We start from the raw sequence: 23,328 nt of genomic DNA on the forward strand, positions 1-23,328 counted from the left end.
CCGATGCCTGTGAAACGCAGAGAGGGAGCCAAAATGCAAAATTTCCCCGAGGTGAGGGAATCGCCCCTTTTGTGAAGGACTCGGAGAAAAGTGCGGAGCTCTGGAGCGCGGCTCCCGCGGAACATCGGCCACGGAGCCCAGCCGGGACCGTAGTTCCAGCTTCCCCCGCCGTCCGGCCTTGCCCCGGGGCCGCTCTCACGCAGGCGCAGTCGCGCCGCGCTCCCGTCCTAACGCGCATGCTCCGCCGGATCGCCGAGCTCCCGGCCGGCGGCGGCTGCAGCGACGGCGGAGGAAGTTTCCGCTTTGCCTCCACCCCGGTAGCAGCTCCGCGGCCGGGGACAGCTTCCTCCGGGCGCTCCGCGAGCTTTGCTGCCGCCGCACGGCTGTCACAGGACCATGGGGTTGCCCAAGGGCGCGGAGGGCCAGGGTCTCCCGGAGGTAAGGACCTCCCTCTCCCAGACACGTCCGGGTTCCTGGGAGAGGGCCGAGCCCGCGGGGTGGCGGGCAGAGCGGCGCCCGGGAAGCGTTTGGAGCGCCCCGCCCCCTTCTCAGGTGTGTCCCAGGCGGGAAGAGTTGGCCCTATGCGCTGGGGTCCGGGGAGGTCCCCCTGCCTGGGCGGGGGCGGGGACAAACTTCAGCCGCTCTCGGGTCCCCGGGGAGGGAGGTGGTCTTCCCAGCCTCATACCTAGCCCCACGCAGCCCCAGGCGCCGCGGGGCCCGAGGTCCTACTTCTCCCGGGCAGTGTCCCCCACCCCTGGCGCCGCAGGGCTCGCCCCGAAACCCGGGGCTGCAGCGCCCTGGGAGTCACGAGACGCGTGCTGGGACGGTCCGGGCTCGGGTTGTGCCAAGGGCGGTGACCTTGTGGCGCCTGTCGCCGCCCCGAGGGGCCCGCAGGGTCCCGAGCCCCCCCCCCCCCCCCCCGCAACTCGTCTCGGTGTGTGCAGGGAATGCACACCAGACCCTGTAGCAGCTGGAAGTTTGGGAACGTGCGCGCACTGGGTTGTCTGCGGGAGGCGACGCGCTGTCCGGTGGGGCTTTGTGGCCCGGCAGTGCGCCTGGCGGAAGCGTGGCTGCTTCTCCAGAGCGTAGCGGGTGCCTTTCCTTACAGCGGTGTCATTGAATACTCACTCGGTCCTAAGGGATAGGATAGTCAGTGGTTTCCGGATTTCCACACTGGCTAGGCATAAAGGGAACGTGCATTTCCTTCTGACTGCAAGTGTCATTCCTAGAGCTAGGTGGTTTGCAAGTGTCTTCTCTTCCAGTCGCTTTACTCCAAAGCTAAGTCTAGTTTAGTTTACTAGATTCTGGAAAGAAATGGAACCCACACTGCACCTCTGTCCCGCTCCTAAGATTTTGAAGTAGGCATTTGGCAGGAGAACTGATGCCTTGACATGGTGAGTGGTTCCTTCCCTTTCAACCGCCTGTCATCCCACCCACCCAACCCGCTCCTAATCCTCAATTCTTCATCCCCTCAGTTCTTCATCCCACAAGTACCCACTAATTGAGGGATCGCTGTTCTGTGCATAAAAGCTGGGGATATAGTGATGAAGGACAGATTTATCTGTGAGTGTGTGTGCACAGAATGTAAGTCCATTTTGTTGTAATCGTAGGAAAACCTAAGAAATGTCCTATTGTCAGAACCCTTCTATTAGGTAAAACCTTACATGCAAATTACATCGATGGAATGGGGGATTGTGAAGACTCAGAGCTGTATCCTGCTGTTTGGTATTTCTTGTTTGTCACTTGTTTGTTTTAGGCTCTTATCGAGTTTTTGCCTGACCTTTTGCTGTAGACTCCTGTCTGGCCTCTCAGGTTCCACCTTAAATTCCTTTAATTCATTGTCCTACAGTACTATAAATGGGGATCTTTCTAAAATAAAAAGCAACATGGTCCTCTGAGTCCTTGGTGTAACCCTTCTCTGACTGCCGGGAGGCTGGGTCTGATTTGTCACTTTTCTAGGGGACCTAAGACAGTTCTTGGCAATTAGGAGGCACAGAGGGTAGATAGAGTTAAATAAATATCATTCAGTTCAAAGACCAGTACCTATGAATATGGATAGTCTATGTCAGTAAGCTGTCACTAATCCAGTTAATTCTTTAAATTTAATTTTTTAAACCCTTTACTCTATGTCTGTGAAGGATAGAGAAGATAGCTAGACTTGGCACTGCCTTCCAGCTTCCATGAACTATAGTACAGAGCAATGAAAATTTAGAGTGCCTGGTTTAAGAGCCTCACAGTCATTCATCTTTATCAGAATTTTAGTTTTTTAACAATGGGTGTATTAGCCAATCTGATGGCTTTTGATACCGTCAAGAGAGGGCATTCGTTCAGTCACTGTGTGTTAACCTGTGGCTCTTTCTCATTTTGTTTCAGTATTAATCTGTGAAGTGAATGTGGAGTCTTAACTAACAGTCTCCATTCAGTGTCTTGCACCAGAAGTTATTTCACAGATTATATTGCAAAACTATACATACTTCTCCTTTCTGGGGATGAGTGGATAAAAACCACGGGCCATGCATCTGCCTTGGGGTTGGCAGTGGGTGTTCATTAGGTCCAGGCAAACCAGGAATAATCCTCCTGGGATGAAATGTCCTCTTCTTGGAAGTGTTTTCATGATTAGTGATGACTGAACAAATGAAAGGTTCATGTTTTACATCCTAGGAGTTTGAAGAAAATGCTTATATCATCCCATTTTTCTCTTCTACTCCTTCTTTGTGAACCATATCGCTTTTTACCTTCTCTCTTCTTTGAGTCTCCCCGCTTAGAGATGTTGCTTAACTATCCCAGATCTTTTGCAAAGGAAGAGAAGGTGTGAATAATTAATATTACTTTATTTTTGCATGTCCCCTAAGAACCAGGAAATGCTTTGATAGCTTGGACCAAGGTGATTTGAGGAGGGAAACAAGGTGTTGCCTTTACCACCTCCTACTGCAAGAGATTGTCAGTCATTTTAATAATTCTTTGTTCAACTATTTGTTAATATGTAAGCTCCCTCTCCTGGCAATTTGTACTTCAAAATAAACTTGAATTTCCATTATCAGTGTCATGACTACGAAAACATTTTGTTAATCTATGACTGGCATAGGTCATGCACTTTGTGTGATGATTGAACATGTCATTCCGTATTTAATTGCCCTTTGAGTCTAGTGCTGCTTCAGAAGAGTTGTAAACATGACTGAATAAAATATTGTCCTCTCCTGATCCAGCTAATAGGCCATTTCAAAAGACAGGCATATATATTAACACCAGACATTTCACTCAGAAGAGGTTGATACTTAATTGTATGAATGGCTAGAACTATAAATAAAAGAAATGCAGAGGAGTGACCATTTCTGGCTGCATTTGTCAGGGTTGGCATCAAATAGGAGCTAGAATTTGAAACTGGTTTCTGGGTGGTTAGGGAGTATCAGAAGAAGAGAAGGGGTATGAATAGTGAAGAAAGGGGAATGAGCCATGCTTGAGGTTGTCCATACCACGACTGGATTGTTCCGGAGGGAGGTGAAGGCTGGAGCTGAAAAGATAGGTTGCAGCCAAAGATCCAAATGCCAGACTAAGAATGTTGGAGTTTATCTTACAGACAGTGTATGATGTGTTAATGATAAGGTCTGGGGGATGAGCTAAAGAGGGAAGATCTGAAAGTTGTGATTTAGGAAGGAGGGAGGAAAACAGATTAACAAAAAGAAGATTGAGAGGCACTTGCAGTAGTCCTGGCAGGAAGTGTAAATGAAAGGGAGGAGGTCAATGTGACATGTATAATAAAGCAGATGAGGTGAAAGCAGATGGAGGCAAAAGCACTAGAATACGTCAGTAGTTTTAAGTTGTCAACACCTGGGAGCAAAGGTAAGATACAACTTAAAATTTTAAAATCAGGTCCCTATTCAAATATATTAGATGAATTTATTATTTTTTTAAAGATTTTATTTATTTATTTATTTATTTATTTGACAGAGATCACACGTGGGCAGAGAGGCAGAGAGTGAGAGGGAAGCAGGCTCTCCGCCGAGCAGGGAGCCCAAAGCGGGGCTCGATCCCAGGACTCTGGGATCATGACCTGAGCCGAAGGCAGAGGCTTTAACCCACTGAGCCACCCAGGTGCCCCTGAATTTATTATTTTTAAGGCAATCCCATTTTGTGGCAGTAATCATCCTTCAGTGGATCTGGGTTGAAAGCCCGCCTTGTATTTGCTTTAGAGATCTAAAGAGAAGTGCAGAGAAAGACACATATTTGAACTCCCTTCTTTGTTCTTGCTCTGTTTGTCAGTAGCTTTTGGGACCAAGATGTGCATAAAGTTAAAAAAAAAAAAACAAAAAACCTTGTTTTTGTCTGTTAGAAGTTTATTATTTAGTCGGAATCTGTCAAGTAAGCGATGCGTTAGAGAACAGGGAGGTAATATGCTGTAATCTGCCTGTCCCTGGTTTTCTTCAGCACCAGAGGCGTAATCTTTATCGCCTGTGTGTCATTTCTTGCCACCTGTGACAGTAAACACAGCTTATGGAGGCCTGAGGATGCTGTTCTTTGTGACTCTGGTGGCACTGTGTCCCCATGCTCCAGCATGAACACAGCAAGAAAGCCAATGTCACCAGCTCCTCAGCTATTAAATTGTGGCGTCAGAAATACACCCAGTGTTCCTTTATTCAAGGTGGATTTTAGCAGCTTAACTTTTGGCTCTTCTTCTAGGTTGAAACAAGAGAAGATGAAGAACAAAACGTCAAGCTGACTGAAATTCTGGAGCTTTTGGTTGCAGCTGGATATTTCAGGGCACGAATTAAAGGTTTGTCACCTTTTGACAAGGTAAGAGGAAACCTTTCTAACCATTAGGCTGTGTTTTGTTGGGATGGAGTGGTTTACCAGGGCTGAGAAAAGAGGAAGAGGTTGTGTTTTTACTTTCTCTAATGTCCATGTTTCTCTTGGATTCAGGTTCGTTATTAAAAGTGTTCCAATTTCCTATTACAAGAAAATAAAAATGTGTCAGTAGATATGCCTTGAATTCCTTTTCTGTATACAGAGCTTTGGGAAGTGCAAAAAACATTAGAACTAGTTCTTCCTTTTAAGGAACTTACAGTTTGGGTGGAGAGAGAAAGGTTATGTGAGATAAAATCTGAATTAATAAGGAGCTGTCCCAAGTCATTGTGCACACAATTGCCACATATTCTAATGATGGTTAGTTCTGAATTTGGTGGCAGTGAGTGTCACTATGGGGGGAGAAAAGTCACTATGGGTTGAAGTCTGTTAATTCAGCAGAACCTTCAAGAATCCTGTACAAGTCATAGTAATAAATATTGAGGGCACAAAGACCAGACCAAGCCCTGTACTCAAGGAGGCCAGCTTCTATAGAATAGGGAAGGGAGACAAGTAAAGCAACATACTCAGTGTCATGATGTAGTAAGTGCAGCAGAAATGAAGCTTCCAGATCAGACAGAGCAGGCCAGGAAAGCTTCCTGGTGGAAGAAAGTGTTGAGTGCCCCAGTGGACCACGGCCTGGCTTGGCATAACAATCGCTGTGCACTGTTTTATAATACAGATGTTGCGGCCTCACCCTTTGATATTTGGTTAGATCTGGGCTGGGGCCCGGAATCTGTATTTATAGGCATTTCACTGTGTTTAAACACAGCCAGAGATCAGAGTCCCCATCGAGCTATATCTAAAAAGTATTTAGCTGGAGTTTTTTGTTTGTTTATTTTTGTTTTGTTTTGTTTTGTTTTGTTTTTAATCTCAGAGGTCATTTGCACCTCTGAAAGGTCCCCTCCGAAAAGTAGAACAGGGATTCTTCTCTCCTTTAGATACATGAAAAAAGCAAGATGTACGGAAATTCAGTAATGAGCCACGAATGTCAGCCTTGCTACTAACCTGTCTGATCTTCAAAACACGTAATTCCTCTGGAATCTGGCACTTACCTAAAACTGGATTAAGCCTTCTCCTGGCTAAGAGTTAATGTCTCAATATAAGGAGGATCTGTGAATGATATGTTTGTTTCATAGTATAAGTCAGCTTCTTGGTCACACTAGCCCCATGTGTGCCATGTGCGTACTGGACAGTATGCAGGAAGTTTTATTTGGCGGTACTGTTTTAGATGAGTTGTAGTTGATGGAGTCAGAAGGACATGTGCTCTCTCTCTAACGAGATACACTTTTGTATGATCATTGATTCTATAAAAAAAGATGTATTTTTCTTCCTTCCATTTCCTCCCCTCTCCCCAGACTAGAAGGAGAAAACAGGTATTTTCTTTGTGTCTTGCAGGTAGTAGGAGGGATGACTTGGTGCATTACCACTTGCAGCTTTGACATAGACGTTGATTTGCTCTTTCAGGAAAACTCTACAATAGGACAAAAAATGTAAGTTATTAGGGTTTGCCACAGATGAGCCTAAAGGGGGAGAAAGGAACGAGCTTTTGAGTATTCTCTATGTGCCAAAAATTGTGCTAGATGCCTTACATATTTTGTTTTGATTTTCATTGCAACAAGTATGTATTATCACAGTTTTATAGATTATGAAACGGAGTTTGATAGAAGCCACAGTCACAAAGCTAGCCTATACATCATTTCATGCTCAGACTATTCTCTTTCTCACTCTCTTTTTCTAGTTTCATTGAGAGATTATCGTCACATAACATTGTATTGATTTAAGATGTACAACACAATGATTTGGTATATGTTTTACAAAATGATCACCACAGTAAGTTCAGTTAACATCCATCACTTCGTATAGCTATAAATGTTTTTTCTTGTGATATCAACTTTTTCTTATCATAACTTTATGTGAACTTTGTTATCACAACTTTTTCTTGTGATGTGAACATCTACGCTCTTGGCAACTTTCAAAATACACAATACAGAATTGTTAACTCAAGTCTCCTTGCTGTACATCACATCCCCAGGACATATCTATCTTATAATTACGAGTACCTTTTGTACTTCTTGTCACCCTTCCTCTAGTTCCCTCACCCCACACTCTTTACCTCTGGCAACCACCAGTCTGTTCTCTGTTTCTGTGAATTCAGTTACTTTAGACTCCCACATACACATGAAAATATACAGTATTTGTTTTTCTCTGACATCTTTCACTTCGCATAATGCTCTCAAGGTCCATCCATGTTGTTGCAAAGAGCAGGATTTCCTTTTTTCTTTTATGGTGGAATAATGTTCCAGTGTGAATATCTTCTTTATCCATTCTTCCGTGGATGGACACTTAGGTTGTTTCCACGGTTGGCCATTGTGAGTAATGCTGCCATGAATGTGGGGCTGCAGGTATCTCTTTGAGATCCTGATTTCATTTCCTTCTGTAAAATACTCAGAATAAAATTGCTGGGTCATAGGTAGTTCTATGATTTTTTTTTTTAATTTTTAATTTTTTAATTTTCTGAGGAACACCCATACTGTTTTCCATAGCCGGTGCACCAATTTACAGTCTCACCAGCAGTGGACAAAAGTTCCCCTTTCTCTGTGGCCTTGCCAGTGTTAGTTATCTTTTTTGTTAGTCTTTTTGAGTTTAAACATTCTAACCAGTGGGAGGTAATATCTCACTGCGGTTTTGATTTGCATTTCCCCCAATGATGAGTGATGTTCAGCAGCTCTAATAGTTTTTCTGATACTCTCTGAGAGTGTTCCGGACTACTTAGTTTATCTCTTTCCAAAGGCAGCTGGAAGGAATGTACTGGATGGAAGCTGAGCAGAGTGAGAAGAGACGCTTTCCCTCCCCTTTGCTTCTTTGCAGAGCTGCACTTTGCCTGCCACTGAGAGAAGGCAGCGTGGACTCCCTGTTACAGGTTTCACCTGAGTGGACCCCACCCAGTCTTCCGTAGCTCACCAGGGGTTTGGTGATCTCATTAGACCACTAGGCTCCCACATTCTGCCCTGCCCTGCCAGTGGGCAGCTGTGTAACCTTGGACAAGCCTCGGTTCCCTTATCTGTCAAGAGAGAGATTTGTGATTTCAGATCTGTGTGCATTTGTGACTTAATTTTTCTGAAGCTTAATCCTCCCCCAGGAAAAAACTCTTCCAAATGGATTGAAGGTAGTTCGCAAATATGTATATGAAGCAGTGATAGAGAAGAGGCAAAGCAAAGCAAAGGGAAAACAAACTGAGGTGGGGATAAGGCTACAACATTTGTCACGGGCCACAACATGCCGTGTTTTTATAAGGGTGAGCCACAGACTTGGCTCCAGGCTTTCTGGCAGCCAACAAAAAGAGAAACGCATGATAAATTACCCAATTCATAGTTTCCAGGCTGAAGAAAAATCGGTCCCACGGAATCACCGAAATTCTTACAATAACAGAACCAAAGGACATCTCTGGGCTGCTCGTTAAAGAGGACATACTGTTCTCTGTGACACTGTGCTCCTCAGTGCCCGGCCATGAATAGCTGAGCTCTGCATCTGGAACATCTGTCACTCTGGAACTGTGGCATTGCAGTCAGTGACCTGTCAGTGAAAAGTTCTTACTAGGAGTCAGTGGGATGGAGTCTATGTGTGTGGCTCTGCTCTCTGCTGGCTGGGCTTAATCCAGACATGTGTTTTTTATTTTATTTTTTATTTTATATTATTTTGTTTTTATTGTGTAGGTGCCACATTCATGAAGTTAAAAAAAAAAATTCAAATACTGCCAAAGGGTACAAAATATACTGCTAACATCTCTCCCTATTCCCATTCTATAAAACCCTGGTTTTATTCCCTGGAAAGAACCATCTTTGCCTGTTTAGCTTTTAGGTTTTTTCAAAGAGCTCACTTCCATATCTCTAATTATGTATTTTTCATTTAAATCTGATAAGAGGAGGAATTTAGTTCACCTGTGCTACCCACTACATCCCCTTTGCCTCTCCTCTTCCACTTTTGTAATTATTATCTGTTTTTCTAGGATTAGTTGGATAGCTTTAATCAATACAAGCTTCTGTTTCTTGACTCATTTATATGAGATGGTTTCTCCTGGTTCCTAGCTATGTAGGGTAAATGTTTTTGCTCTCCGTTTTTCCTTCTTCCTTTCAGTGTCCATTTACCAGCATATCATTACTCTTACAATGTTTAGGGCATAATATTTATGGTCTGTTTTCTGTAATAGCAATTAAATTGTCCATGCTTTATCTACAGGTAGATTCTAAAAGTAAATCTATAAACAGTGTTTACAATAAGAACTAAGAATTGTGGTGGTGCCAGAGAAAAAGAAATACAATCTTTTGGACGACAGTGGTGCTGTTTGGTGGAGAATACTCAAATATTACAGTCAAAAAGAATCCTTATTTATTCATTGAATCACCCAAATATTTATGGAGTCCTGCCTATGGGTCAGGCATTGTTTTGGGTACTTAGGGTATGTTAATGAAACATGTCCTGCCCTTACAGAATTTCGAGTCTTTGGCGGGGAGACAGACCAGAAACAACTAATTTAATAAATAATCGAATTACATATAGAAATAATATGTGCTATGAAAAAAAAATTACAGCTGGAATGGTATATGAAGAGGGACATGCTTTGAAGGCAGTTGTGTGACTTTAAGTCAGCATGGCCTCATTGAAGAGGTGATATGGGAGCTAAGACTTGAGAAAAGAGGGTTCCAAACAAAGGAGACGGTGAGCGTGAAGGCTCCCAGCAGAAGCTTGCTTGGTGTACAGTGAGCTGGAGCGGAGGGAACAATGGGAGAGGGGCAGACAGGTTGTAGGGGCCAGATCGGGTAGAACTTCGTAGGTCAGAGTAAATAAAGGCTTTGAGTTTACTCTGAGCGAGATGGGAAATTCTTGAAGGGTTTTGAGCAGAGGAGGAACATAATCTGTTCATAATCGGATTTAGAAGGACCCCTCTGATTACTGAGTGAGGGGATGAAGTTGGCAGCAGGGAGATCTTTAAGCGTACTGTAGTCCTGCTCAGGGGAGAAGATGGTAGCCAGGACAGCGGGCTAGCAGTGGAGGGATTCTGGATCCTCTTGGAAGAGAGAAACAACAGAATGTCATGACAGATTGGATCTGGGTGTGAGTAAGAGCAGAGTCAAGACTGGTTCTGAGGGGTTTGGCCTGAGCAAGTGGAGGTGGTCTGTACAAAAAGTCACTGAAAATCAGGCTTGCTGTAATTTGCCTCATGTTTATCCAGCTTATTTTCCTTGAGTTTCTGATTGCCTTTTTCTTTTTCCCACAAAGAAGCACCATATCCTTACCTATAGCTAAGATTGACCAGATTCTTCCTTAGTCTGTTTATTAACATAAATGCACTATCTTCTCAAAGATACTCCTGAATGAAGCCTCTTTCTGTTTCAGTTTAAGTGATTGCTTTTGACACCTGTGGCACCCCTGACGTTCTGGGATTTCATTAGTGCATTCTTTCTGCACCAGTCTTCCCATTTCCTAGATTCCATGTAGCCCTTCTTCCTAAACTCCCTTGGTGTTTTAGAGTGGTTCTTAGCCCCCTTTTCACTTTCGTGTCCTTGAGAGTTATTATACTTTCCCAGCAGTGACAGTACTCTTAACAGATACTGGAGTACAGTGTTTTTATACAGATTCTTAATCTGAAATCTAAAAAACAATGAAAACAGGCTTCTTTCAGTCTACATATGGGTACAAAATTGATTTGGGAACAAAACATGACCTGAACTTTCTTAAGGCTTTTTATAGTCTATATGGACCCCCACATAGGTGAACATTCATAACTTTTGCTGCAGAAATAATCATTTCAAGTCTAGATTTCACTTGGGCTCTACATAATATATAGTATATGCCTGTTAGGTCCATGAAAGTGCAAACATCTAAAAAGTTGTGAATTCTGAAACGCATGTGCCCCCAGAGGGTTTGGATAAGGGGTTGAGGATATTCAGTAGTATGTTCTCTTGGTGTGTTTTAAGTGCAGAGCCATGGACTGTAATTGTGGGTGAAGCTGAGGCAGCAGTTTGCAGGACTGAAGATCCACCAGCCTCTAGCAGTGCATCAGGCATTCGGGTCTCTGTTATCTGTAAGAGAAATGCCATAGCCACAGTGTACTGAATTATTCAAGTCTTTTCTGTTTGTTTTTCTAATATGTTCTGGTTGTGTGCAATTTAGACTTAATACTGCCTTCTGTTTGCAGTGCCTCAGTATGTCCCAGCTGATGTCATAGGGGGCCAGATAGCACTGTCTGAGGAGTGCACTTACCTCTCGAGGGCGTCATTATCTTTCAGGCTCTTTTCTGTGTATGCCCAATTGAGGACTCTCTGTTCTTGTTGATCCTTTTTGCTGGAGGGTTTCATGAGCTTCTGCCTTCTGTCTATACCCTCCTTCTGTCTATACCCTCCCAGCCTTTCCTAAAGTCCCATACTACAGAGTCCTATGCTCAGAGGTCATGAGAATTGTAGGCTCATGATGGAGTGCGGTAACACACAAGTGGGAGGCACCTGTGTGCAGAGCACTTGTGCATGCATTTTACTGTTTCATCTTCACTCTAAGTTCAAATAAGGAGGAAAGGCATTTTTTCCTCATTGTATGATAGGAGTACTGGACCAGAGGGATCAGGTGACTTGCCAAAAGTCTCAGAGCCAGTGATGGAGCTGGAATTTGCACCCTCTTTCAAACTGTTTGCAGTGGAGAAGGAAACCATGTACTGAACACTTAAAAACTGAAGGAATCCAACCAATCACCTGTAGTCGCAAGTGGGCATTGTTCAGTCTTAGGCTAGGAAACCTGACGGGGGACCTCTGCATTTGTCATTTTCCCAGATTTTCAGAAAGTCAGAGAGTCTACCCTGAGCTACAGGGAGAAACAGATAGGGGCTGGTGGGCTTCCACAAGAAGTTCTCCTGACTTTTCTCCCCTCCCCCCAGCCTGCCTGTGTCTCCCCCACGTCCCTCCCTCAGTCCAGCAGTATTTGTGCCTCCAGCTGCTTCCATATGCTGCAAGTAAGACCTCAGTCTTGGCAGTGAGTTCTGGGAGGCAGGTTTAATAGGCTTATAAACCCCGAGATGACCTGGGGCAGCCTTCCCTCAGGGCCTTTATGACCCGGAAAGGTAGTCAGTCTCTGATCAGTGGCCAGAGACAACTCAGTCTGAAAGTAGAGAGGGTTGAGCTGGATAGTGTTTGGGGTCTGAGCCTCTTGTTTTTAAGCTACTGAATGGTTCCATGCAACCAGTAGCCCTCTGCAGACTCAGATCTGTAGCCACTAGGGGGAGCTTTCCTCCCACTGAACCAAAATATAACTGAGCAGAAAAGCCCCAGGTCTATCAACAGTTAATACCTGCCCTGAGCAAGAATGCCAAGTCCTTCATTTGCTAAGCTTGGAGTTTAGAATGCAGAGCCAACTAAGCACCAGCCTCTTCCCCTCACAAGTTTCAAAGAAATTAAACATGAGAGTCTGATGGAGATTAAAATAAAAAAGTGTATTGTAGAGAGAGCCTTAGATATGCTGTCAACTGGGTTTGTTAATACTTACCTACCAAACTATCCCATTTGAGCCCCAGCAACAGCTGGCCAGCCAATGCTTTCCCATTGGGCAGCCACGCATCTTGTGACCAGAAAGATGCATGTGTCGCAAAGACATGCTGGTCAGAGAGAAGGGATTGCAGTAGTGGCCGAGAGCCACAGGACAGTGTCCTTCCATGCCTCGGACCTTCTGGATAATTCACATATGCGCTCCCTCTGTGGGAGGTGAAAATGTTCTCTCCTAGGCTTCCCTCCTGGGAGATGGGTGTCCTCTCCTTCTGTGAATGTATACAGTAGGGTGTCCGTCTTCCCCTGACCATATTTTTTTCTCTTAACATGTTGGACTGGACATGGATATTGTGATCCATGGAGCTGTGGGCATGACTATTTCTCTTTTAGCAGTCATAAACTTGGTGCCACCATGTAAAGCTACTTTCCAGGAATAAACATAGTTTTGTAGTGTGTTCTCCAAGGACCATTCCTTGGGAAGCTGTTTAGCTTTTCTCCCTAGATTGTACTTAGTTCTCACCAAGACTGAGAGCATAGAATCTACTAAGGGCAACGTAGATAAGACAATAGTTGCTCTCACTCAGGCCTTTGTTAGTTGTTGGTCTTAAGGGTGTCTGTTTTTTGGAAAGGATTATGGAGCTGCAGAAAGATAAAAGTTTCCTTGTTCCTTGAACAAGGAATCCTTCAGGTAGACCCAGACTTGCTGAATTTGAATCATCTAGTAAGACCTGGGAAAATAGTCTTCACTTTGAGACAAGACCACAGTAGCTGCTGTAACAGGGTTATTTTTTAGAAGGGTTTTAGGTGGGACTGTAGCCTAAACTATCCACGTAAGCTGAGCCAGATGCCCCCATTTCTCCATATGGCCCCACAAGGACATGCCTTGTGACTGTTTCTCAAGGCAGACCCACTAAATAACCTCTGCTCTCTCCTCTTGAATCTGATCCAGTTAGGAAGTAAGAAACAAGAACCCAACATCTGGAGATCAAGTATCAGCTGAGTAGAGAAGGAAACTGAAGTCTGCCATGGTGTAGACTTGCCCACAGATGGCTCTATCACTCCAGCCATAAAAGTGCCCCACCCAGGTCCAGGCAGGAGCAGGAGGAGGATGCCGGCCTCCTGAACGGAGCTAGAAGGATGCTCTGGGGTCTCAGGGAGCCCCGTTCTTCCCCTCCCTACTCCCTGATGTTTTCTAGGACTGAAGCAAGGTGTTGGAGAGAGATCAGAGTGCCCCCCCATGAGAAGCAGAAAAATTCTGCTCCCTGGACAAAAAGAACTAGGGCATGGTTTCCCCAAATCTGGGATTAATTTTAAAGTATTTTAAAAAAGAAAGGCTATCTTTTTATTTTAAAAACACTTTTATGCAATAGTGAAGAACTCCAAAAAAAAATTTTTTTTTCCAGTATAGGGCCCCATGTTTTGTCTTAATATTCTGGGTACCCAGCACAGGGCCTGGTAATATTTGTTGCCTGAATGATGTTTAAAACCATTTTTTTAATATGTAACCTAGTGGTTCCCAGATCTTTGGAAAAAGTAGGTCAGTATTTAACAAAATGTAAAAGAACATGGGACACTGAAAACTTTCTATTTTACCTTGTAAGGACGTTCAGTAATAATTACTACCTCAGACATCACCACAATTTCATAAAGAAATGGTGTGGTTTAAGGGGTGCCTGGGTGGCTCAGTGGGTTAAAGCCTTTGCCTTTGGCTCAGGTCATGATCCCAGCGTCCTGGGATCGAGCCCCGATTCGGGCTCTTTGCTTGGCCAGGAGCCTGCTTCCCTTCCTTTCACTCTGCCTGTCTCTCTGCCTGCTTGTGATCTCTGTCTGTCAAATAAATAAATAAAATTTAAAAAAAGAAAAAGAAAAGAAAAGAAACAGTGTGGTTTAATATAAAAAAGATAGGGAGAAAAACATTCTGGAATAAAGCATGAAAGCAGTATTGTGGCCTCAGCTACATGCATACATTCACATCTAAATTGTGCTTATTTTTCTCATTTTGCAGGCAGCCAGGAGAAGCTTGGTCACGGTCTGGCGCTGAGAAGCCCCAGATTCTTCTGGAATGCCGCCCAGACTTGAGAGATGTCTTAAGGGCCACTTAGTGTGTTCTCACTCTTTGCTGGTTTTTTCCAAACAGAGCACTATCCGAAAAAATCGTCTCCGTCCTGCCAAGGATGAAGTGTCCACACCAGCTGGAGCCCCACCAGATCCAGGGCATGGATTTTATTCACATATTTCCTGTTGTCCAGGTGAGAGCCTCTTCATGGTTTCTTGTCCACTGCACGTCAGAATCCCCACAGCGGGTCTGGCTGTCAGGCTGTCTGGCCTAGATCCTGGACCTCATGGGTGTAGTGTGGAATTGGTGGAGCCTGGCAGGGTGATGCCCCCTGACGGCATCCTCAGGAGACAGTACTCCATCTCTTCCACTCTGGTTTCACCGTCTTCTGTCGTGATCTTTGAACGTTCCCATTAACTGGTTTTCATTGCCCTTTGGTAAAGATAGAACTCCGTAGCACCCCGTGCCCTGGACCTGTCCCACCTGTTGAGCCTGACCTTATTCCATGCTCTTCTTTGTTCTTTCTGTTCTAGCTTCTCTCACTTTCTTTCCGATTTTTCTCATACATATTATTATGCTTCCTCCTGTCACAGGGCCTTTCCCTCAGGCTGCAAGGTTTTTCTCATTTTTCTCATTAATCCATATTCATCTTTCAGATTTCAGTTCTACCAAACCTCCTCGAGAAAGCTTCCATTGACCCCCTCCTAATCTAGAACAGCCTCCTTTGCCGTATTCACTCCTCCTGGCCATATTCCTTTCCTTCGTAGGAATCTTTCTTGCTATAGTTTGTAACCACTTCTGCCCTCCTGTCAGACCGAGAGCTTCTTGGGGGCAGGCACCATAGCTAGCTGCCTTGCTCACTGTAGTGTCTCCAGCACCTCGTGGAATGTCTGGCATGGTGTTGGCAGTTGTGATCTCTGTCTGTCTTTGTTTGATGACTGGATGTCTAATGGGAGCTTGTTTCCACCCTGGCTGTTTCCCAAGGCTCTGTGATTAAGTGGCTCACGCTATACAACCCCCTACATCCTTGCAGTCTGGTGTCTCATCCTCCTCCGGGCACTGTGAAAAGAGGAGATGCAAAGGGCCTGCTGTGTGAACAGCGCTTTGCAAATGATCCTTATAGAGTTCTTTGAAGCACCTATTATAATCCCAGTCATTATGTCTGAGGCAAGGAGATACAGAGAGTAACTGATTTGCTTAAGGCAAGAGAGCTGGTGTGCAGACAAGCAAGATTCCTGTCTGAACTCCTTGTCACTGGACCTTGTACTGTTCCCACTCTGCCATTCATGCAGCCCCTGCTTGAAGAGCCTTCCAGTCCTGTGGTAAGATTATTATTATTAGTTAATATCTTAGTTAAGATATTATTAGACTGAGACTTCCTGGGTTCAGATCTTGGCTCTGCCATTTAGCTGCATGACCTTGGGTAAATGACTTAACTTTGCATCTGTTAAATAGAAACAGTAATAGTACCTGTCTGACAGGATGAGAATTAAGTACATTAATATGTAGCTAGCACTCAGCTGAGGGACCAGCATGTTTTAGTAAGTGCTTTGTAAGTGTTCCACAGTCTTTTCTGGTTTTGTTACTATGTTTGGGAACTTCCTCTGAAATAGACTTTCAGTCAAATCCCATAAAGTCTATAAATTGGAAGCTAAGGCTTTAACTCAGAATTTGATTCATTGGCTTGGTTGGACTTTCTCCCTCTGATGCAGCAGGAATGGTACATGGTCCTTTTTGTGAAAACAGGAAGTAGAGACCCTTAGTTGATTATCAGTGAAACTTCCATCACCACCATGCTGTGAAGTTGTTGGCTTTTCCCCCAAAGCCTGAATCTCTAGTGATTCAACCTTACTCAGCCCTAAGCTAGAACTTTGAGTGCAAAACATCTGGTCCAGGTAGGAGAAGGTGATGAAAAGGAAGTGATCTTCTGGCATTAGTTTGGGCTTTTAGAACATCTAAATGTTCTTTTTTTTTTTTTACTTGACAGACAGAGATCACAAGTAGGCAGAGAGGCAGCGAGAGGGGGAAAGCAGGCTCCCTGCTGAGCAGAGAGCCCGATGCAGGGCTTGATCCCAGGACCCCGGGATCACAACCTGAGCCAAAGGCAGAGGCTTTAATCCACTGAGCCACCCAGGCGTCCCCATCTGAATGTTCTGTGCTGTATGTGGAATGCTGGAGGGCCTCCTGTCTGGGTGTGAGAACCAACATTAATAGTTACCAGATTTGTTAATTCCATGTGTCTGTAAAATTTTAAAGCAAAAAACTGGAGACTGATCTATGGTTGCCACCTGTATCTTGCCAGGCAAGAAATCTTTAAGAGTAACAACTATCAAAATAAACAGACTCTTAAATACAGAAAACAGACTGGTGGATGCCTGAGGGGAGGCAGGTGGAGGCTGAACAAAATAGGTGAAGGGAATAGTAAAGAGGTACAAACCTCCAGTTATTGAATAAATAAGTGACAGACATGAAAAGTACAGCCTAGGGAATATAGTCAACACTACTGTAATAACATTGTATGGTGACATACGGTGACTGCATTTATTGTGGTGAGCACTGAGTAATGCGTAGAATTGTCAAATCACTATGTTGTGCCCCTGAAACCAATATAACACTGTATATCAGTTATACTTCAATGAAGAAATTGTAACAATTGTCTTTCTCTGTCATTTCCTAAAAGAAAGGCCTTTTAACCCCCAATCTCAGAATAAAGGATAGTCCCTTAAGTGGAATACTATGAAAGTATTATGAAAAACTAACCACATACTTGTAGTTTTTGCCCATTTTCCTGGAGACCAGTAAAGAGCAGTCATCAAACTAGCTGTCTTGTGTACTTGTAGAGGCTCACCACCTGTGCTCACACTGTTTAGCACTAGGAGCACTCTGAATGGCAGCCCCGAGAAGAATGGGTCTAACTTCCAACCCCAGTAGTTCTAGGTCCTATCTTTTCCTTCCATGCCAGACATGGGAATCCTGTGAAGGTAGGTACTTTGCTTGAATGCTGGGGGCCCACAGCAGAGTTCGGCTGTCTAAGAGGTTCCCTCCAAAGCCCTTCACTCTAGGACCTCCAAAACAGTGACCGATTCTCTAAATCCTAACACTCCATACCTTTCTTATCACATCACACTCACCAGGATCCAGCCAAGTAAAAAGTCAGTGTAGATCTAATTCATGGAGGAACATCTGAAAAAGAAACAACTTTGAGAGTCCAGAAGCTGCATCTCCCCATCCAAAGAAAAGTAGGGAGAAGTTGAGTTGAGCAGGGAGTCAGCCTCCTTATTTGTCTTGGGCTGTGATGCTGGGTGAGGTGTGGGAGAGGGGCTACAGAATCTCTGAATACTGTCCAGTCTTTTGTCCTTGCTTCTGGGTTTTAGTGCCCGAGGTCCTTTTTTGGAGGTGGGGTGAGTGGAGTGATGGAAATAAATGAAACTAACAATAAAGATATATTCCTTCTAGAGTTCTTTGCAGCCATCCCCATCTTGGGCAGTGATTTCCTGAACATGTCCTTTACTTGAGTTGGCTGTCCTCTGTGAGCAAGCATCCCATCCATCCCTGTTGGAGCACCATGCCATATGCCATATGTCTGCTTTCCTTGGTAGCTAAGGCTTGCCAAGTATGCTGTGCTCATGGGGAAATACAACTACTGTCCATGTACTGCTTTTGAGATGTACTAGCTGTCTGGACAGAGCATGGCGACTCAGACAGATGGCATCCCCCTCCATGATGCTCTTTTGTTATAAAAGGATTGCATGAAGAGCCAGGGAGGAGAGGCAGAGGCTGTGTTTCTGTATCCTACATTCTTACTCTCAGCACCTGCGTCTTCCACAGGTCCTGGGGGTGTGTCTGTGTGTGTTGTCACTAACTGGAGCTTTAAGTGGGGAGCAATGAAGAACAGCTATTTCTGCATATCAGCCCAGTGCAGCTAGAAAACAAATAAAACCTGTATGTCCAGTCTTCTGGTATGGGAGAGACTCTGAGACTCCGAGCCTTGTGCTTGCTACTTGCAGAGCAATGGACAGATCACGCGGTCTCTGAGCCTTAGGTTCTGGACTGCATGGCTGGCATGATATTGTGTGGATTAAGACAGCAAATGCTGGAGTGCCTGGTGGCTCAGTTGGTTGGGCAACTGCCTTCGGTTCAGGTCATGATCCTGGAGTTCTGGGTTCGAGTCCCGCATCAGGCTCCCAGCCCCATGGGGAGTCTTCTTCTCCCTCTGACCTTCTGCCCTCCCGTGCTCTCTCTCTCTCTCAAATAAATAAACAAAAATCTTAAAAACAAAACAAAACAACAACAACAAAAACAGAGCAAATGCTGTGAGTGCCTTGCTCCCTTGAAGCCTAGGGCTGTATAATCAACCAGCCTGAATTTTTGGGAGGTCGTTGCAGTCAGTGAAACAGGGGATCGTACTAGACGTTCTCTGAGGTTCTCTTCCTTCTGTCTGGTCTGTGGCACCGGCAGCACAAGGAAGAGTGATGTTCAGATCTGCCACTAGAACCAGGGGGCTGTGTGACTATATTCGTGTTGTGCTTCAGGCATTTACAGAGCTTTCTAGTGCTTAGGATTTCATGTGCTCCCACAGTAGCTCTATGAGGTGAAAGAAACGACATATTCTCACCTCTACACAGAGGGAAACTGAGGCCTGAGCATCCGACGTAAGGCTTTAAGCCTCCTGCACAGCAGCTCTGCTCTTGATCCCAATGGATCTCAGCATCTCGGATGCCCAACGGGCTGCTTTTCGCATAGGACAGTAGGTGTGGATAGTTTCTCATCATTCAGCCAGTTCAAATACTGGGTAAAGTGATTTGGGTTCACGCGTTGTACCGTCTCAGAGTCGGCCTTTACCGCAGTGATGGTTCATCCCGAACCTCACATTTCCCACCTTTCTGTCCCAGTGGCTGGTGAAGCGAGCTATAGAAACCAAGGAAGAAATGGGGGACTACATCCGCTCCTACTCCATATCCCAGTTCCAGAAAACCTACAGTCTCCCCGAGGTCAGTATTCTCTTCTTTTCTCGTCCAGTATACATGAGGGTACACTTAGACTCCCCAGGGAGGAGCAGAGTGAACTCGGACCCATCTGCGGGATGTCTGTGCCCCCGCCTGGCCAGCATTGATAGCAGGCCTCCTGGCTCGTCAGAACTCCCTCTTCAAATGGGCAAGCCCTGCAGTCTTGTCCTTTTCTCTCAATTTTAGTACTTGAGTCAGAACTCTTACTAAACTATAAGAACATGAGTTTATTTTTTTAATGATTGTATAAAGCTTTTCAAGAGACCACATAGGTCATTGTCTAGGGCATTCCTATAGTACCAGTTTAATAGTAACCTCCCCCACTGTGATAATACCACATAGCTATTGAGTCCTTACTGCTCAGCCCCAGCCCTTCACATGCCTTCTCTTTAAGCTTCATAGCCACTCCTTGACGTAGGTGGTGGGGTCCCTGTTACCAGATGGTGAGACTGAGGCTTGGAGACTGAGTTGGTTGCCGTGGGTGTCAGAGCTCATCAGGGTTTGAATGAGAACACTTGGCTTCAGTACTACACTCCGTGGTCCCCCTCTTTCTTACCACCGTGGGACCTGTTCTGGAGCCATCTGCAGAGGCCCTGGCTTCTTCCCGTGAACATTATCGTCCACTTTGTTAGAAGGTGGAAGCTCCTGTAGGCAAAGCTGTGATGGGAAATCAGTTTGTAAGACAGGTTTCTGAGAAGTCCAGTTGAGTTTCAGTCTTCACACACCATTTGTTTGATCCCTGTGTTTTGTCTTGCAGGATGATGACTTCACAAAGAGAAAAGAAAAGGCCATCAAGACAGTTGTTGACCTTTCAGTAAGTTCCCCTGCCCCTGTGTGAGGGAAGGACATAGGTTCATAGCCTCCAGATAGCCCCGTGATTCAAATCCCAAGACCCTTGCCCAGTCCCTCCTGGGATTGCCTAGGTGCTGACCTCAAGTAGGTGTGTGAGTGAGGCCTCGCCTACCTCAGTGTCCATACCTGCACGCTGGCATTCATGGGTAGAAAATGCAACAACCGCTGCCCTATGTTTTTCTTCGTTCCAGTTTTCTGGGAGGAATTTTCCAGATCCAAAGCCTTTCCTCATTTGTGCCAGTGGCAGGTGTCAACTTTGAAGAGCTCCTTTGAACTGGAGCTGGCAAATTGAGGTTAGCATCCTATGATGGCTCTGGAGAGGCAGAGCAGCTCCTGAGTTTTGTGTGACAAACTGGGATGGCCTTGGCCACCCACACAGTGGATCTTAACTGTGGAGTCTGCACTCACGCGCCCACTACCCCGGCTGTGAGGGGCAGTGGAGAGCTTTTCAAACCTTTCTAGGCCAGCCCAGCGGAACCTTATCGCCAGCACACATCCCCACCCAGCCCCAGCCTTCCTACTGGAGCTGCTGGGAATGAAGCCTCAGTGCCTGGGGGCAAGTTCGCTTCCTTCCAAAAATAATGTGCCCAGTTATTTTGCATTTCCTCCCCACTTTAAGAATAAATATGTGGTCTTCCAAGGTGATCACTCTAAAAAGAATAAGAATCATTTGATGACGTGAAATGCTCATTTAAAACAAGAAAAGTCTTTGTCACTTTACAGTTGTAAATTTCTTTCTTTTCACAATTCCATTTTGGAAATGGAAGGAGTAGAAAACTTTCAAGACAGTTAACTCTGAAGCCAGACACTATTCGCAGATACGGTGGCAGTGTCAGATAATAATAAGAGGACATGATACAACTTCAGAGTAATTGTTTTCCCCTGGTTATGAAATAGTTGTTCTGTTTAGACATCCTTAAAGTTTTTTGGTTTTTTTTTTTAAGATTGATAGATACAGAGGAACAGAATCAGCCTTAATGTCCCAGCCCAGAAGCAGCTTCTTTTGATGCTTGGACATATTTCTTCCATTTTTTTTTTAAGATTTTATTTATTTGTCAGAGAGAGAAAGAGGACACAAGCAGGGGAAGTGGCAGGCAGAGTAGGCAGGAGAGAAGCGGACTTCCCCTGCTAAGCAGGGACCAAGGATCATGACGGGAGCTGAAGGCAGACATGTAACCAACCGAGCACCCAGGCTCCCTCTTCTGTGTTGTTGTTGTTGTTGTTTTTAAAGATTTTATTTATTTGACAGGGAGAGAGAGATCACAGGCAGGCAGAGAGAGAGAAGGGAAGAAGCAGGCTCCCTGCAGAGCAGAGAGCCCGACTTGGGGCTCGATCCCAGGACCCTGGGATCATGACCTGAGCTGAAGGCAGAGGCTTTAACCCACTGAGCCACCCAGGCGCCCCCTCTTCCATGTTTTTAATGTGCATTTTTATACTGAGCTGGAATCATACTTTGAATATAATTGTGTTTTTTTAAACTTACCAATGTAGTGTCTTTGAAAGCTATTAAGGATTCCTCCTAACTAAATTTGTCATGAAAAATAATAACTGATTAGTTGGGTATGTCTTGGGTTCTGAAGGCTGTTTCCCTCTCTTTCTACCCTTTTCCCAGGTCTGCCCTTCACCTGCCTCCTCAGTGTTTCTTCCCTGCTTCTTACCGATGAATCTAGAATCCCAAACTTAAATTGTGAATGGTAACTTACAGATTCAAATAAGGTCCCACAATAGGTGCCTAATTTCCAGACCCAGCCTTCAAAAACATATATCTATAGCTGCCACATATTGATTGAGGGCCTTCTATGTGTTTGGCACCTAATTAGGCCTTTCCCAAGCATCCTCTCATTAGCTCCTCCCCAACACTCAGCGAGTTATTATTTCTGTTTTAGAAATCAGAAGTTTGAAGCCAGAATGGTTAACAGATTCCCTCCATATTTGCAGAATAGGAAGAAGCAGCCAGATTTTGATTTTACATCAGATCTCAAATATGACAGGTGTGGTGCTCCTCCCATTTCCTCTCTTTGCCTGGACTCTGATTTCCTCCAACTTACGGCAACTTTCCTGGCTTATTTCAGGCTCTGAGATGTTACTTATCCAGTTCCCAGAGATTCAGAGGCATCTAGAGTGGCAAGGTGCTCTCGTGCCACCTCTTCAGTCCCCTGCGGGGTCATTTACTGTGACTTTTCTACTTGAAAACCCGTTGTCCAGCTAGAGAATGTCTGCCGAATGGAAACTATCGTGTTGTCTTTCTTCATCTATGAACATAATACCATTGCACCTCAGCCAGCAGGCTTTTACTTATTCTTACATAGATATAACCTTTTCTTAAAAAATAAATATTAAACCTTTTAATATTTTTAAAAAATACTTAGCTTATTTTTGTGGCGCCTGGGTGGCTCTGTCGGTTAAGCCTCTGCCTTCAGCTCAGGTCATGATCTCAGGGTCCTGGGATCAAGCCCCTGGGATCAAGCCTTCTCTCTCTCTGCCTACCTCTCTGCCTACTTGTGATCTCTGTCTGTCAAATAAATAAATAAAATCTTTTTAAAAAGTAAAATATTTAGCTTATACTTACCCTTATAAGACTGTTCCAGTCTTACATCTGTCCTTGGTTATGTAGCCCAGCCATTTTTTGGTGCATGATTTTTTTGTTTTAAAAAATCCTATATTTGGTACTAGTAACTTAGTAATAATAACAAAAGATGAAGAAATGGGGAAAAATTACAAAGACTAAGTCACCATGATGCCACCAGCCAGGGATAATTACTGATATATATTCTAAGTAGGAAGTACAGAGTTAGGGATATCAATACAAAGAAGTAGAGATCCCTAAAAATGGCATTACATTGTATATTCTGTTTTGGTTTTTGCTCAGCAATGTAATTGAGATGTCTTTCCCCCATAGCCTTTTTTACTGGCTATAGACTATTCATTATGTGGTATTAATTTAACTAGCTTACTTTGTATCTTATTTTTTCTTTTGGCCACTATATAGGACGTTCTCATAGCTAAGTTTTTCCTTTTATCTTTATTTACTTAGGAAATATTG

At 44.5% G+C, this 23,328-nt stretch overlaps 1 protein-coding gene across 3 annotated transcripts in view; it reads left to right on the forward strand.

Annotated features, from left to right (window-relative positions):
- Nucleotides 1-234: 234 nt before the first annotated feature.
- CCDC93 (CCC complex scaffolding subunit CCDC93) overlaps nt 235-23,328 on the forward strand; it is a 91,359-nt gene continuing 68,265 nt past the window's right edge. Inside the window, exons 1-6 of one of the 3 annotated variants that reach the window (XM_082689867.1) lie at nt 235-438; nt 4,678-4,791; nt 6,238-6,332; nt 14,509-14,620; nt 19,320-19,418; nt 20,191-20,247. In XM_082689867.1, coding sequence (XP_082545993.1) covers nt 397-438; nt 4,678-4,791; nt 6,238-6,332; nt 14,509-14,620; nt 19,320-19,418; nt 20,191-20,247 — 519 coding nt within the window. In that variant the 5' untranslated portion in view covers nt 235-396. The remainder of the gene's footprint in view (nt 439-4,677; nt 4,792-6,237; nt 6,333-14,508; nt 14,621-19,319; nt 19,419-20,190; nt 20,248-23,328) is intronic. The other 2 variants (XR_014300410.1, XM_082689868.1) reach the window with 2 other exon arrangements.

The sequence above is a fragment of the Mustela nivalis genome (genome assembly GCF_964662115.1).
Source record: "Mustela nivalis genome assembly, chromosome: 11".
Classification (NCBI taxonomy): domain Eukaryota; kingdom Metazoa; phylum Chordata; class Mammalia; order Carnivora; family Mustelidae; genus Mustela; species Mustela nivalis.